Source organism: Chroicocephalus ridibundus, chromosome 10, assembly GCF_963924245.1.
Source record: "Chroicocephalus ridibundus chromosome 10, bChrRid1.1, whole genome shotgun sequence".
NCBI classification, from domain to species: Eukaryota; Metazoa; Chordata; class Aves; order Charadriiformes; family Laridae; genus Chroicocephalus; species Chroicocephalus ridibundus.
Window position 1 is genome coordinate 23,749,550 of NC_086293.1, and position 18,058 is coordinate 23,767,607.

Sequence of the window (18,058 nt, forward strand, 5' to 3'; positions counted from 1 at the left end):
AAATTGGGGAATTTAGTAGCAATCTCCAAGTTTTCACATTTTCTATTATAATGTACTTCCTAGTGAAATTTTCCTAACAGACATTTTGATCTAGGATTGTTTTCGTAGGAAAATCAATTTACAATAGTCCCGAAAGTAAATTTACCCCATACTAGCTATGGGACACTAGCTGTCTCATGGGCACTTCTAATTGGAAGCCAGATAGACCTATTGATATAGGAAGATCTAACAAATGAGTTGTGTTTAAATTCATCTGTTTGAGTTGGTCTTTTAGAACTCATTAGTTTGGGCAAAGTCCTGGGGTAATGTCTTTAGCCAGCATCCTCGCTGGAGTTGGCATGAATCCTGCTAGCTTGGAGCACGGGTAGAACTAAACTGTGGCTTTTTGCAGTAGATTTCGGTGTCTTTACTGTTCACCAAAAGTGTCTAAGTGCAAAGTAGATTTGTTTGTGCTTGGCCAACTCAAATGATGTCTGCATAGAGAATTGGCACAAAGTAGATAATGCTCCTTCAAAAACAACCTTTCTCCGATTGGGTTCAGGTGAGATTTGTGAAGATGACACGTTAAGACTGCTGTCTTTCCTTTAGTCATCTGCATGATGTTAATTGTATATGTCTCTAATTGATTCCTCTAATTTTAGAAGAGGTCTTTAAGATTGACGGCATTTTCTTTTGGGTTTTGTTGGAGTAAAAATAAGTAAGACTTGATTACAGGTTAACAAGTTTGCCTGCGACAGCCTTCTGTCCTACTGACAGAAGAAATAAGTACTGTATCCAATGTATTGTTGGGTAATGGGAAGTTAGATATTTTTGGTATTATGAGCAAGCTCAGAATTATTCCAGCCTATGTATTTCATGATATGGAATAATTGTAAGAGTGATAAAGAGCAATGATGTATATTGTTATCCCGTGGTGACATAGATTTTATTATCGGCAGTAGCCGGAGTGTTGATGATCTTTTTTTTAAGATCTATATCTAAAACTTTCTTTGATTCAGTAACATGTGTCAAGTTCCGTAATCACTTATTCCTCTAAGTGCCTGTGTCTGTATCAGTTAGTTTTCAGATTCTTGTAACTTCCTATTTAGCAGGGTGATCCTGGTGTACAATTACAATAATTAAGCTAAAATAAAGCTTTTAGCATAACTATTCATGATTGTTGTTCACGTGCCTCAGTAGCTAACTGTAAATATTTGAAGTACACTTAATATTCCTTTCAGTGAGATTTTAGAAGTTAATTGGCAAGACATAATAATAGACTGGAAAAAATAGGTAACTGTTCTAAAATAGTAAATTTAGAAAATCTGAATGTCTTTGTTGACACCCTTGAAACGCAACAACCTTGATCATATCCTTTTCTGACTTCTTTGTGCAATTCTACTCGTGTGGAAACTGAGACAGAAGATGTGTTCACATACTTTGTTAATCTTTTTCTATTTCTGTTTCCTTTTCTATGTGAGCCAGCAGTCCAGACTTCTATTGTTAGATTCTTACAGCTACCAAAAAAAAAAAAAAGAGCTAAGAAAGAGCTAAGATCTTCCTAAAACACTTTTAGAGTAATATATTCCAGCATGTATTAATTGTCTCCCTTTGCATCTTAAACAGACACAAAACAGAATGAAACTGATGGCAGATAGCTACGATGACGACCATCACCACTACCACCACCATCACCACCACCACCATCACCGATCTCCCGGGAGGCCACAGCACTCCAACCACAGGCCCTCTCCAGACCAGGTTAGCCACCTCTCCTTCACATTCACTTTTACAATTTTACTATTTTGATATTTCAGGATGAAATAAAGATTCCAAAGAAGTAGTAAGCAAGTGATGTGTTCTTTGAACTTAAAGTGATAGCTCTGGTATTTATTTCCATCCCTGAAACAATTTAAACATTTTAGCTGTTTGTCTGGTGTCTTATATTTTTCTTCCTTATTTTTTTAGAAGTTTTGCAGCTATTTTTAGCATTTCATAACTTTTCCAGTTGAAAATCAGTGGAAAATCGCCTACTTAGCAGTTACTAGTGATTTCAGAAGTATGCGCTTTTTGGAATAATTTTTTGTTTATTTAAAGTAAATGGATTAACGATTAGTATTGAAAAACCTGTGCAGCAACTCCATTTGGCAACTTGTAAACCAATGGTTCTAAACTGTTTTTGAAAGTACCTTTCTGTTGAAGCTTTCAAATTACAGATACAGCTTAAAATCAATAGCGATGCATTTTTAACTGGGCAAGATAGGCCAAATTCCAGAGATGTTTTTGTTTAAAAATACTTACTAATTCAGTATTATTCTTCTTAGAATATTATTCTTCTTAGACTCCCGTGTTTCAGAAAGGGAAAATAACTGTCCTAATAACACGGTCTTCTGAAGTATGTTGGTTGAGCATGCTGGCATTGAACCTTTCCTCCTCCACCCAGGGTGAAAAAACATCCATAAGCCTAACACTGTTTTGATTTTGTGAATTTCAACATTTGTTTACAAATAAGTACATTTTTAAAAAACCAGAAATATTTTTGTAAATGTGTAACTAATTTTCTTAGTTTTCTTGCTGTCACACAGTTTTAAATTAGTATTCCTGCCGTATGTGTCTGGAATGAGGAGGTCGCGGTGTTCGGTGGTTTATTGGCATTCCAGCACTTTGTCTGTTGGCGTGCGGCAGTGCGGTTGGTCAGACAACGTTGCCGTCAGCAGGCGGCTGTTTGCCAAGCGTCCCGAGTGCAGGCTCAGGTCTGCGGCTTCACAGACAGCTGGCTGAGGCAGGCACCTTCACCAAAAGTGTACTGTTTGGATGTGTTCGAAACACATGCTTCCAAACAAAAAATGCTGCACCTTTTATTTCTGGAAAGCTTAAAGACCAGATGCACCAAAAATAAATCATCTGCTATAATTTTGTAGTTATAATATTGAAAATAATGCTAAATAATTGCTATAATTATTAGTAATAATGTTATAGTTATTAGTTATAGCTAGTTATCAAGTTATAGTATTGAAAACAAGAAATTCTTTAATTCATTATGTTATTATATAAAATATACATTATGTTTGTAATTCTAGTGACAACTTTATTTCGTCCTTAAAATACCCTTCTTCTGCCAGCGAGCATGTTTACATGATTGTTTTCTGAGGTGTCTGGCTCTGATACTGTTAAAAATTTTTATAGTAAAAAATAGCGTGTGTCTACACGTGTGCACGTATGTGTATGTGCGTATGAAGTGGTACACCACAAGAAATACGCGTGAAAGAAGCTAAGCTGTAGTAGATGAAATTTCAAGCAACAAGCTTCTATTTTGAACTTAAAACATATATGTAAGCCATGCTGCCAGCGTGCCGCCTTTCCGGCTGATACTGGGTGCTACTATTCCATTTCAAAATAACATGCTTAGTGAGTGGAAGGTGAGCTTGTCAGCTGTGGATGGAGTCTGGCCTGAAGAAGACTTTCAAATTTTAAGATAGACTTCTTTTCACTGTATGACGCTTTAAGCTACTGCGGCGGGTGAGAGTTGAAAATTGTTCTCCATCGCAGTAGGCCAAGGAGGAACGTTATCCGTGTATGCGTGTATTGGCAGTAGGCAAAACAGTCGATAGCAGCAAGTAACTCTTTTCAGGTAGAGAACCCTGGGGAAAAATAAAACATTGCTTTTTATATGAAGAATCATTGTTTGATGCTAAATTAGTTCATAAGTTCATAGTGTTTGGGTAGAAATAAAAGGGAAATATATTGGTGAAGTCGTAACAGGGATGCGTGATAGGCTACTTAATCAGGAATAGGAGACAAAGAGGCAAACGACACTTTTTTTAGAATGGCTTGTGTTTAGAATAGGCTTGTGTATAAGACAGGAACTGCTAAATATGAGAAAATTCCTTTTCTTGGATACCAAGTGAAAATAAAACCAAAACCTGAACAACGGAACACAGAATCCTTCAAGTTCTTGGAACACACAAAGAAAAACTTTTTCTTTCAGAAAGCGGAGAAGGGTATTAAGGACTTGCTGTCTTGGTTTTAGTTCTGTTTCTGATTAATAGAGATAAGTTGGCTGAGTTTATAAAAGAAGGAAAAATTGTCTGAAAATGACCATGAAATAAGAAAGGTTTTGGCTTTGTGCAAGGAATAGAATGAGAAAAACAGAATGAAGGCAAGAGATGTGAAAAAAAACAGGTGAAAACAAACTCTTTGTCACTGAAACCCAGACACGGGTTTCAACTAATTCAAGAAACCTGAACCTGTAAAAAAAATTGGAGGGACAAGACAAAGAGAGCTAACAATTGGTGAGGGCGGCGCTTTTCGATGCGCAACAGCGGGTTATTCAGGGAAGAGAACAGATAAGCAGCATAATGAAAGTCCGTATCAAAACATCTTCAAGAATTTAGAAAAGTTAAGAATATGAATGTTGGAAATGGATACATGATTAAAGATAGAGCACATAAAATACTAGCTATTTTACTAGTATTTACTAGTTTGAACTGTTTATGATTCTATTCAACAACTCTCCTGTAGGATACAGGAGATACTTGGAGGCCCAATGAAAGCAAACACTTGTTATCTTTACAAATAAAATATTTGGGGATTTATTAATAACTTTATTTTAGATCCTGGAAGGTTATAGAATAAATTATTAATCAATAGAAAGCCATTAGTCTTTTTTGTGTTCATTTTCAGTAGCTCGATGTCTGTATCAGACTGTACGGCATTATCCGTCTATCTATCCAGATCTGTCTATCCGTCTATCTATCTGTCTACCAGATCACTTTATACTCGCCTCACCTTTATCCCCTTTTCCTAATCGTCACCTGGCAGTTCCTCTCCTAGACCAGATAAACTATTTTTATGTTACATTCTTGAAGGTATGAGATTTTTTTATCGCTGTATCCTCACTTTATTCTTGCGCTCTTTCCTAGGTGACAGTTTTGGGCCACTCTCTAAAACAGAATGCAGGTCTAGACAGCTGTTACATACATGCCCATCCTATATTTAGTCTGCCTGTGTTTGTCAAGGACAAATTATGTCAAGCAAATCTAATTTCCTTGCAGAGGGTAACTGGCTTTGTGGCTCAAGGAGGAAGTGGTAGCTGTGACATACTTGGAATTCATGAGGGCTTTAACGCTGTCCTACCATGTATTTGTAATATACAAATAAATACATTAATTTGTAATGTAGTTAATATGTAATGTAAAATGCATTACAATACTAAAAGCTGCAACTATAAATAACACTATTTTAATTTAATTCGGTATGAAATCACCATGAGATGGGTGTGGGAAGCGATACAAGTAACATGCTACAGACAAATTTTCCGTTACTCATTGTCAGACAAGAGGGACATTTACAGCACCATTTCAAAGAGGTCTGTCCTTTATCTGCTTCTGAGGAGTACTTTTTTAGAAATTATTTCAGTGATTAAATAGAAAACCCCCCTGTGAATATTGTTGATAACGAAGCAAGCTGCGAGAAGCTGCAGGCATAGAAGGAGCAGTTAAACTGCTCAATAAGCCGCTCCAGTCTCAACAAGCTGGAGAGAGAGTCTAGAATAAGTAATCTCAAATTCAGTGAAGACAAGTCCATTTGCAAGGGAGAACGGATGAGGCAATAGCATGGAAAAAGGAATCTGGATTGCACATAATATACGGCAGCAATAGAATACCGTTGCAAAGAAGTTGGATCTAATTCTGGGATGGATGTAATACTGGAAAAGAAGCAGGAAGTCATTATTCTGTTCTGCTGAGCCCTGGTGAGACCTCTTCTGCAAAGCTGTATACAGTTTTGATCACCGTGCTTTAAGAAAGGTAGACAAATTGGAAAGGGACAACAGGAGAGCAACAAGAATGATAGGAGTTTTAGAGAACATGACCTATGAGAGAGGCTTAAAGAACTGCGTTTGTTTAGTCTAGAGAGTACTAAGGGGGAGACATAAGTCTTCGAATACATAAAATGTTGTTGTAAAGAAGACGATGATCAATTGTATTCCAGTGCCCACTGGAGAAGAGTAGGAGCAGTAAATTTAATTTATACCAAAAATAACTAGGTTAGTTATTAAAATAAGGAAACTTTTTCACTACGGGTCTCATGAATCTGTAAGTGGAAAGAAAATGTGGACATACTTTCATGTAGATGTGATGGAAGCTCCTTTCCTGGAGATTTTTAAGAACAAGTTAGATGAATACCTGTTGCCCATGGTAACAGCTTTATTTCATCTTGTGTTGGTGCGTTTGGCTTGGAGTAGGTGTTCTCCTGTACCGCTATCCCTAAATTTCCACAGACCCTGTGAACAATGGATTAGCCCAGCAAATGTTTGATTGTAAAGCAAGAAGTAGGAGATCTGTAACAAAATCCTTACTGAAATAATCTTTGAGAACAAGCACAGTTGATGGTACTCATGAGTGAACTCCAGTCATTGCTTTAGCTTACATTTTTCAATCATGGATTTCATTTTTTTTAACTTTGTGTTCTGTTACTTACCATTCCGTACAGTGTTCTTTTGTACAGCAATTTGCCAGCCGTGTGCTGTACAAACCTGTATTTCCCATTCGATAGTTCATTACACATAAATTCCAGATATGTAGGTTTCGACTAGTAGTTTGAAACCACAGAAAAAACTGAGAAAATAATTGAACTTGCAAATCATCAGAGGGCATTTTTAACTTCGTAAGCAGACAAGAAAGTGGTGCTTATTGCCACGTAATGCCATTCAATTTAGTGAATGCTAGGAAGGGTTTTCTCAGAAATTCTGGAGAGACAGTTGAACATGCAGCGTTAATGCTGAAAAAACATTTCTCATTTCTATGGATAATACTGGATTTTCTAATTTATATGCTACACGCGTAAGGAAATACACATATGTTGTTATATATGGCTGAAAAGTATGTCCATGTGCATTTGAGTACTTATTGGTAAGGAGGAATAAGACATTCTCTACTTACTGATGTAAAGTGCTGTATAAATGCTGCTGTGAGTCTGTACCCGCTTTAAAGAGAACGGTGTAACAGCAGTGTCCTGGAAGAAAAATACACATGCTTCCTGCTTCAAATATGCATACTTTTAACATGGTGCTGTTTGGTTCAGGTATTGGCATTTTGCTTTAATGATCATGTTTTTGTTATAACTGTTACTTGATACATATCCCGCTATGGGCAGCATGTGGCAGCGTGGCACTAGACGTAGTAAAGGAAAGAATCCCTGACTTCTCTTGAAGGAGCTAGTTGGGCACCTTTTTTCAGAGGTAATGGACGTGTTCAGGTCTTCTGGCTACTGCTAGGGAGCCAAGCCAAGTTTCCAGCCACTTCTTGCATTTATGCCTTCTTTTTTCACTCTTAGGAGTATAGGTTGGCAGCCTTTTTTGCCTCTGTATGTCTGGACCTAAACTCTGGGGAAGAGGTAAGAAAACTTCACAAGCAGTAGGAAGACTCGAACTCTCCTGTGCCCACTCACATGGTCATGTTACAGAGAGACATGATTCCCTAGTTATGTTGGTGCATCTCATTTTTGTTTGATATAAATAAATTTTTTGGGATTGAGTAGTGCCATGTCAATAACATTGTAATATTAACCATTTTTACTAGTCTTTAAAAAACTTGGAAAAAAAGATAATTTTGCAGCTTTGCACTAAAAACTTAAATTTATTCTCTTCAGTTTTGGCTTGAGAGTTTGCAATCTTTCTTAAATTCCACCTGGAAACATTTTGGCAGTCGGTGTGTGTCCTGGAGTGTGGATGTAATACTCCTAGCATGAAAATGAGCTTAATAAGCATTCTGTACTAGCTTCAGTTTCCAAGGAGTTGTAATAAGTAGCCGCTCATAGAGTGCATTACAGTAATGTAATCTGGATTGTTGCATCCAAGATCTGTCTGGAACAAAAAAACCCCATGACTAAATACATTTGAACTTCCATATTTAGAAACTGTCCTGCCCCATAGCGTAGACTACATCACAAAGCCTACTGTCCAAATCCCTGCTCTCTTATTTCTCACCTCTACATACTTACTGTTTTTCCTTAAAAACTTCTTGTTTTGGCCTCAGTTACCCACATCATCTTTCAGTTTTCTTCCTTGTTGTCCTGGTTTGAGGTAAAACAGAACCAACTTTCTGTTGGGTAATTTTATTTCTTAGCTAGGCCTCTTCTAACTCTCTGAAATTAACAGCACGTTGTGTCGAAAACGGTTCATTCTCAGAGTGATAAGGCCAATGTTTACAGTTTGTGCCGAGGAAGGGTACGTGGAGAGGCTCTTGCTTGTACTTATTGCTATAAGAACCAAGGTCAGCTAATTCCGTTATTTGCCCCGTTGGAGGGTCGGAAGCGGAAAAGCGTAGAGGGGTCCCACCTGTGGGGAGGAGCGGACAGGTCAGATGACCAAAAATTGACCAACAGGGGTATTCCATCCCATCTGCCCCATGCTCAGTATAAAAGCTGAGGGATCAAAGGGTCAGCTCTCTTCCTTCAATGGCTGACATCCCAGGAGGACCCTGGCTGTTCAGCTGCCTTTGATCCCGATCCGTGTGTTCCTGACTCCAACTCTGGAACCCGGTTCCCACCCGTCGCTGAGTCCAGTCTGGGACTTCCCCAGTGCCCGCCGGTGACGTCATCCTGGGAGCTTAATATGGTTTTGTATATACTGTATCTATTTCAGTATTTCCCTTTTTATTTTATTGTTAATATTTCATTAAAGTAGTTTAGTTTCTTCTAAACTCATAAATCTCTCTTTATCTCTCCTCCTCCTCTCCATGCACGAGAGATTGGGGGGAGCATCTGTCTCCGGCCATTGGCCGATTTGACCAAAACCATGACACTTGTATTGAAAAGTCACCAACAGGGAATTCTCTCTCAGTAACCACAACTCTGGTCAAATTGAGACATCCCATTCCCTTTGTTTTTCTAATCTCAGAAGCATTTCTGCCCCTCCATATTTGTATCCTGTGCTGAGTTTTAGGCTCTAATCACCTGAGGGTAGAATTAGATTGGCTATTAGGAAGAAATTCTTTACTGTGAGGCTGGTGAGGCGGTGGAACAGGTTGCCCAGGGAAGCTGTGGCTGCCCCATCCCTGGAGGGCTTCAAGGCCAGGCTGGATGAGGCTTTGAGCAGCCTGGGCTGGTGGGAGGTGTCCCTGCCCAGGGCAGGGGGTTGGAACTAGATGATCTTTAAGGGCCCTTCCAACCCGAACCATTCTATGATCCTATGATTCTATATTCACTTACTATTAACTTTCCTAGGCATTTTACATTCCTTGCTGTCTCTGAAACAGTCCTTAACTTACTGGCACATATGAGAGATGCCTACCTCTAGGATGGTCTCCACGTAACAAATAGCATTCTTTTGCTATCACGTAGGACTTTCTTGTTCAAGTTCATGAGATCTTTGCCATGTGGTTGAAAGGTGCTAAGTTCAAGTTGCTGCTTATGGACTATGTGGTAAAAAACTGTATCTGGATTATTTAAATTAAAAGCAGCATCTCTGCATAAAAAACAGGCCTTAAAAGAAGTTGTGTAGATAATCGATGACATGCATGTGTCTGGGATGTACCTATGGTAGTTTGATGGCATTCTTAATAGGAGGTTATGCTATTTTTGAGGGCACATTGAAGAACATGATTCTGCATCTATACAGTGGAAGACTGAAGGTATAACATCCAAAGAATTTTCATATTTTAGGACTTTACTGCCAATCCTGATGATTATAAGACCTATCAAATCTTCTTACTTCCCATATTACTGGACATTTTAAAAGACGTAAAGTGTAAGGTGTTTCTCATTTCATAAGAGTTTCCTGAATTCCCAAGATGTAGTTGAGTCGAAGTTGAATGCTTTACTCCATGGTCACCAAGGCTACAAATACATTTTAATTTTGTTTTATGATGAGAGGTGATATTGTCATAAAAAAGAATCTGATTTTTAGAAAAGTACGAATATCATAGGGTGTGCTATAAGGCTGTAGGAGCTGGCTGCTTTCCAAAACTTTGGCCCTGTTCTTAGAAGCTGTAATTGAGGATGGAATGTCACATGGTGGTGTAAGCATGTGTCATGTCCTTTTACATCTTTTAATCCAGTCTGGCTACGTAGAGATTTTGTAGCTATTTGAAACATTTTTGGTGGCCCTTCTACAAGGTAGTAGTGTTTAGAAGCAATTTGTCATAAACTTACCATCATGTTTTCCATTACTCTGAAATCTCAGCATAGAGGCCTAAAAAGTAGTTCAAGGTTTCCGAAATATCCCCTTATCTAAAAGAAAAGTCCTCTTTATTAGTACAGTGGTGGGGCAGCATGTGTCTGTGAAGCTTCCCTTATTGCCGCTCTCCAGCCAGAAAGCCAGCTTTTAAAGAACTATCTGATAGATGTCTTAGTATTAAATATGTGTCATTTCAAAAAGATTTTTCAAAGTGTGCTGGTAAACTCATTCATTTGAGCAAAGAAATCACATGCAGTGATGCACAAAACCTGACAACAATCTGACTGTTGCAAAGTAGGAGTATGCCACTACAAACTAGCGGTATGCTCTCAAAAAAAGTGTTTATTGATTTGTAAAGTGGTGACTGGTCTTGGCAACAGGTCTTTGTTCATCAGGTGGAACTGCTAAATATCCCTGGAGTCGCTGAAAGAGGATACGTGAAAAACTCTGAACAGGTCAGGTAGGATTTTGTTTGAGGTGGATGACTTCGACTCAGAGCCGAAGGACAGTCAAACAACGATTATTGTTTAGTGTCTGGATCCTGATCTGCAGATCACTTTATTGATCCATATATGATTTTAGGGGAAAGGAGTGCATGCTGCTTCGTGTATTTTGGCAGCTCTGGCTGTTAGCACAATGCCTTACATTCTGTGGCCATACTGGAAAGTTGCCAGTGCCAAACTCCTGAATAGGCCTCAGGAATATTGAAACTAGGATTTGGCTTTAAAAAAAAAGAACAACAACAAAACCAAACAGCGCAACTTAGAAGGAGGACGAACATAAACCAAAACAGATTATTTTAGTTTATTCAAATAACCACAGTTATTTGAAGAGTGTAAAATTCTTCAAATTTCTTTAGACTGTGAGTAGGAAATTCAAGCTGAGCGGAAGTTCAGTATCTGGAAAACAGAAATATTGTATTTGAGAGTTTTCTGCAACATTGAAACTTTGTCTATTAGTTGTTTAGGAAAGAAGAAACAAAATAAGGGGAAAACCAAAAGAACCAGTGACATTTTAGTATATATAAGAAGTGATATGATATAGCTGTTTAAGGCAGTAAACTGGAATTGTTGGCTCCCTCCCTGACCCAGATTTTGTTTAATATTCTGTGTGTTTCTTTATCCTGTGTGTTTACACGTTGTGTTTGGGCAGGTGTGAGCTTGCTCTTGTCTGTTCACTAAATGTATGTGAACTTGTTCCGCTGGTGCCTCAAGCTGCGAGGAAGCACGCAATTGCATTAGCACAGCGCTGAGCCTGCACTAAGCTCCTTGGAGTCACATGGATTTATTTAATTTAGGAATTTGGGCAGGGCAAGGTTTGCTTGTCGGTACATTCAGTATAAACAATCCCAGGCATATCCACTGCAAATAACTAGTATTGTGCTGGATTAATTAGTGTTATGAGATCTCAGGAGTGCAGTGCAAATTACTCATATAAATGCTTTCACGTTTTTAAGTATTTCCTCTAATTTTTCATCTTTGCTACACATATTCTCCCTCCGGAACAAAGAACTTGTGATTCATATCCCACATTGTTCAGACTTGTTGAACTGAATGCAATAAAATCCTATTTTTATCATGGTCACCATTAAAAAGTCAATTTTGCGATTAAATTGTACGCAGTTATCATAGCTATCTTGTTTATCGTAAACACTCTATTGAGCGGCAAATACTTCTCTTCTAATGGGGATGTATTTTCTGTCTAAGCGTTTCCCAAAAGTCAGTAAGTGTTATCATGTGCTTATTTCAGCAGATACAGAGAATTTTTCCTGCCTCTGACGTTTATCTAGATATTTCTATCTGCTTTACCCTAAAACTGAAATAGTCTTCCACAGAGGCTTGCCCGGGTTTTGAGGATAATATAATTGGTTTCAAACTAAAATTTCGTTGTAGCTTACATTGTACTTGCGATGGAACAAAAGAAAGAGCCTTGAAATTTGGAAGAATCTGCCCTGAGTATCTTTCAGGGATACTCTAGTTCTTCATTTTGGTATACTGCCGTTTTACAGTTACAAGCATTGTACTCAAAGTTTCTCATTTAAGTAAGAGACAATAGAAGTTTGTAGTATTTGTTAATGCCTTTGTTATTCTTACATCTTGATTGTAATTGTATTGTAGCCAGATGATTTTTCATATACCTTTTAATTCTATTAAATTTGTAATTTGTGTGAGAGACCGGCTAAACTGGAGCTGTATTAAAAGTAAGAAGTAGAAAACAGGTTTTGCTGTCTATGATACCTCCAGGAGAAGGATTTTGTATATTGAAAAGTTATACCTCTCCTTTGCTTACAGAAATGAATTTATTTTATGTTTTGAGGTTTAATGAATGTGATATAATGTATACATACTGCTCAGTGTGTATATTTATATATATCTATATTTATATGTTAGCTTTGCAGTCTTTTCCACATATGGAAGAATTTTTTGAGATCATGTTTAGCTGTAGAAATCTCTCCCCCTCACTTCCCCTGAATGTGTGTGTTAGAATATACAACACTTATATAGAGGTTTACATTTATCTTATATTTCTTACTAGAAAAATTAGCTGCCACCATCATAGTCTAAAATAGGTCTTTAGACCAGCTAAAAGAGCCAAACGTGCATTTCTGGGAGACAGTAACTTGATAACAAAAGTTGCGTATCTGGCGCTGGTTACTTAAGTGAGATAACGTGTCACAGGCTTTCACTACAAAGGGGACCATAAATTTTTGCATTGCAAATCTGATTTCACGGACCACTTCTTGTAAGAAGCATTGGGTTTCCGCTTCATCTAGTGATAAAGCTTTAGAATGCAAGAGTATCTGGTGAAACATCTTATTCATGTTAACGCTAGTCTGGGTGTTGTAAAGTCAGTGGTCAGAAACAACCTTTCGCTTACCCCCATCACCAGTCTGTATGTTTGATTTTACCCTAACTATGTACAATCGAACAAATGGAGAGATGGATTTCATGGTCATTTTCATAACTGGATGATGCATGCTTGCTTGCGACCCCTTCTGTTATGGATAGGTTTGAAAATAGACCGGTGACATAAATCCCTATTACTGAAGCTATTTTTAAGATTTATTCAATTTTTGAATATACAAATGAAACTCAAAAGAAAGCCTTAAATGAATCCACTGTTAGTCTTTCCCCTTTCCAGTTACAGGCTCAGTTCTTCAAATCATTCATGCACAAAACTCTTCTGTACTCAGTTGTTCTGTGTATGGGGAGTTTATGAGATTAGTCCTCAGCTATGTTTGCTCCTAGAAATTGAGTAGCAAATAAAAGTCTATGTAAACTTTGAAAGATTCTGATTTTAAGCTAAATTCTTGATTTGAAAGAAACGTCATTACTTAGCAGGTAGATTTCTGTGTCACAAGGGGAAATTAATATTTGTAAATGTAATTGTTTGCTGTAAGCAGGACGGTTTCACACTCCAGAGCCAGTAGTTACGTGTTTAATGACCCATTAGTAGCCACGGATAATAAGGAGAGTAGCATAAATCAGTCATCAGAAAGTTAGTTCAAGAGATGAGCAGGTTATCGCTAGATTTATTTAACCCAAGTTAAGACATTAATTCTTAACATGCCGACACATGAAAGGAAATGTGATGAGCCTTGTCAGGAAGGGTCTTCTATTGTGGGAAGAGAGCCAGAAAAGCTTAACTCATCAAGTTTTTAATGTTGCCTATGTTGCGAAAGCTTTTGTCTAAAAGGAGATTAAGATTTTTAAAATTTTTTATTTATTTTAAGAATGGTTTTTATAAGGATACTTGCATGCCATAAAAGTGAAGGGGCATGCGTGCAGTACTGCACCTTCGTGGAGGTATTTGCTGCCTGGTTTTTGAGTCAGATGTGCAACATTCTTCACTTCAGGTAACCACATTTTATACACCAGTAGGCCTCGTAGTAAGGCAGAATTTTGCAGTCTTTGATTGTATCTACATTAGGGTTTTAGTCCTGATCAAGAGCGCAGATTTGGATCAAATCTCCTGATCATTCCCGCTACGGTTCGTATCTAGAAGCGGTGTTGGAGTGGGCACACTGGATTCCTTTTTGATTAAATTTAACTGAAAGATGCATTCCAGGGCGTCCCCCAACACAATGAAATTGCTAAAGGGGATTCAGTCTTGGAGACAGAGCAAAATTAATCCAAACCAGCCCCCCAAGATAGGTGTATTGTACAGATGCAATTCTCGGTACCGGTTGTATTGGCTATAGATCCGTTGTTGGTGCAACAGGCTGGTAAATATAACCTCTTGCAACTATTTCGCGTTCATCGGTGATCAAGAGTATGCTACGTGCAGAATGCTTATGAATAGGCTTATAATTTCTGGCATCTGTTTTGTAAAATTTTTTAGATATACTTAATCGCATAGTCCGTGCTTAAAGTTATCCTTTGTTTCTAATCTGCTGTGTAAGGCAGCCCCTTTTATCTGCAGGCCACTGTCTCAAATTTGCTACTGAAACTGATGAACCTTAAAGAAGTGATGGCTGAGAAATGTGCCTGCAAAACTTGGATAGAGATACACTTCAGTAGTAAAACAGAAGACACCTTTATACAAGCTTTTCAGTTCTTCACCTTGTTAGTTTGAAGCCAGTTTTGAGGGTTTGGCGTTAGGTTTTGTGGCAGTTGGATCAGAACTGTAAATCATATTTATTAACAACAGATATGTCTTGTTAAGATGTTAAGTAAATACGATAAGTAGCAGCACAGAAAAAAGAAAAGACTAGCAAAATGATGAGATAAAATCAATGAATTACTAATCTATAAATAGTCCATGTGCAAAGTCTGTCATAGTACTTGAGGTTATACCGCTGTACTGTATCCGAATATATGTCCAAATTAGAGACTCGGATCTCAGTCATAAAAATACAAGGCGTTCAGTATCTTAAATATTTTGAATTTTGAATAATTAAGAGTGTATACTAATTTATTAATTCATATGGTATTTCTTGAATTTTGTGTTTTTCCATTTTTGTTTTTCTGTAATTGAGACTTTGCTTTGCAGATTTTGTCATTGAGCTGCTGTTCTTGACCGTATAAACCAGTGAAAGATCCAAGTTTAAAAAGCAGTTAATGTACACAAACATTAATCAAAAATAGCTTGATTATAGTTTATTGTTTGAAAGAGCCATAGATTAATGATTCTGTAGGATACACACTGATATGAAAGACTAAGCATTCTTCTGGAAGCCTCTGATCCAATATTAATAAATGATAAGGCATAACTGCAGCTTTTATTTTGCTTCACAGTATGTCAAGAATGCAAAAACAGGTAATGAACTTAATTTGCCTCAGAACATCAGTCAAGAATTCTGTATTCGCTAACTTTATGTGTTTGCATTGAGGTACCAAGCCTTAGCTTCTTGATAGGATAGCTTATTCATAAAACCAGTGAAAACTTACCATCCTGGTTCGTACATACTTTTTATCCATTGCTTTTGGGTAGTTGTTCCTATCCATACAGAAAAATCTGTAAAGCCTGTAACACTAAGTTAGGATTTACATCATTAAATATCCGCTCCTCAAAGCGTAATAGGCAGCGGAATGACAAGGTTAGTTGAGTTTTATCTCATAACTTTGATCCAATGGGCTGGAGGGAAGTAGTGCGGGCTTAAAACCAAGCTGTCTTTATAATGGGAATAGTAAATGATCAATGAGTTCTTCTAATATTCCTTTAAGATCTTGCATCTGTACATTTTGGCTTCTGTTAAATTAAAAGGTGACAGCAAATATCATGAAATTGTTGTTCTTTAGTTTAATCCTATTTTTTTATTGAAAAAGAGGGCTGACATTCTGTGATATCTGTGGGAATTTTACTTTCTCCTCAACTATCGTCAAGTGGCAAGTGTTTTTAGGTCGGCACGTTACCTAGTATCAATATACGACATGATTAGCTTAACGTAGTCGGTAATAAAGCACATCATTATGAAATGTTGGCTGTTTTGGTAGGGATGCTAAGTGAGTGAGCTCTGCTTAGGTTAGTGCAAGTTTTGAGGTACTATTTATCTTCTATAAATAATTAGTGTGTGGAATTGGAAATAAGATATGAACAGATTTTCGGGAATAGGTATAAATCAAGTCAAAATTACTATAGAGATACAGGTTTTTTTAAAAAAGATAGTATATTAAGACTGGTTTTGAGGTTGCTCTTAGTATTAAAAATTTAAAATTCAGTGAAGGTTTTTTTTTCCGATTCAGTTGTCTGTCAAAACAGATCACTGTGTGTAATTTTTTATGAACTTGTTAAATCACTAAAATTGGAAAATGCGTAATAAACTCTTTGTGTACAGAATAAGGTCATGGCACAGACATTCTCACTAAAACAGATGTGAAGAAAAAAGGCGGAAGAGGATTTTTGTTAATTCTGGATGTTGAAGGCGAAGTGGACCATGATCCTAATCTGGACCTGACCACTCAATAATTGCTTAATTCCATCTGTAATGGTTTTGAATTGTTTTGAATACAGTTAGCCATATCTTTTAGAAAGTGTCTGAGTCTTGATATAAAATCTTGAAGTTATCCAGTACTGATGTGCTACTGGAAGATACGGACCATGTTTGACACCTAATTACTTCCTTAAACCTCTATCTAGCTTTTCTCTGCTAGAGAAAGAGCTGACGCCTTTTCTGTATGTGTTAGTTAATAGCGATCAAACAATCTTTTAATGTTTTCTGAGTGACCAGTTAGGTTGAGTCTGTTTCGTTTCTCACTGCCAAGTTTATTTTTCAGTAATTTTGTAGCTGTTTCCTGATCTGGTTACAGTCTTTCAAATAGTCATAAGAGTATGACACGAGCACCAGATGTATAATTCTATTAATGGTCCTACGCTACTGCAGACGGACACAGCAAAGTTTTGGATTTTTATTTCTCTGCCTGTATTTGCCCTTGCCAGTTCGACGTTGTGACCCATGCTCGCTTCCACTGTGATCTGTAAAGCCCTTTTTGAAATCATCGATTTCAGACACAGTCCCCTGTCCTCTAAGTTCGCCCTGTATGTTTTCCATGAGTTCAGCCTCATGCGTAAGTGGCCGGTCACATTTATTCAGCTAATCCCAAATACATTCACTTTTCCAAGCCGTCTTTGTCAGTCTTCTCTTTCAAATCAGGGGGACGCAGAACAAGTTAGGGATGAGAAGAGATTCCTGCAGGTCCCTTTCCTGCTCCAGTGACATCCATTCGATAGGGAGCTAAATTTGCTGACACTGTGTCTTGTGGCACATAATCAAATGCCTTACAGAAATCGCAGCGTGTTATTTCAAAGCACTTACCTTAGCAAAAAGAGTCTCTATGTAATTGAAAAAGATAGAAAGTTATTTTGACAGGACCAGTACTCAATAAAGCAATTTGATTGACGTTAACTGAGCTCTAGCTTTTAATTTATTGCTTATTGTATATCAGGATCAGTGTCAAACTATATAGTCTGTAATTTCCCATAATACTCTTTAAAAATATTTGACAATATTTGATTTTTCAGCTCTCCTAGAATCGTGCCAAAAAGAGATGACACAAATAATTGAAGTAAAAATGAACATCTGCCCGTTTGAAGAATTACAATGCGCTAAACAGCAAACCAGCTGTATTTAGTTAGGAGGAGTCATTTGGAAACGTACCGAGTTGCCCATTTTGTTGATTATTGCTGTTTTTAAAGGTATCACCGAAGATTAACCTAATGCGTTATGTTAGTGAAATAGGATCAAACTACTCAGCGGAAAAGAAATCCTTCAGTCTTTCTTCAACCTTTACTCTGGCAAAACTCTCGTCAACTTCAAAGTCCGTTCAATTAGCGTTAGTTGGCCTGACTAAAAGTAGCTCCCGTGGAATTCCGAGGGAAGGACTCTCATTTTCAGGGAGGCGAACCCAGCTCCCTGGAAGTTTTACAGAATCGGTCCCTTTGTTTCAAAAATAAATAAGAATA

General features: G+C 37.5%; 1 protein-coding gene across 13 annotated transcripts in view; it reads left to right on the forward strand.

The window, feature by feature from the left end:
- The window catches only part of ERC2 (ELKS/RAB6-interacting/CAST family member 2), a 508,713-nt gene that overhangs the window by 369,594 nt on the left and 121,061 nt on the right, over window positions 1-18,058 (forward strand). For all 13 annotated transcript variants that reach the window (XR_010072774.1, XR_010072776.1, XR_010072778.1 and 10 more), the window contains one exon: window positions 1,606-1,740. Coding sequence is in view for 1 of the 13 variants with exons in the window: in XM_063347991.1 (XP_063204061.1) it covers window positions 1,606-1,740 (135 nt within the window). In the remaining 12 variants the exon portion in view is untranslated. The remainder of the gene's footprint in view (window positions 1-1,605; window positions 1,741-18,058) is intronic.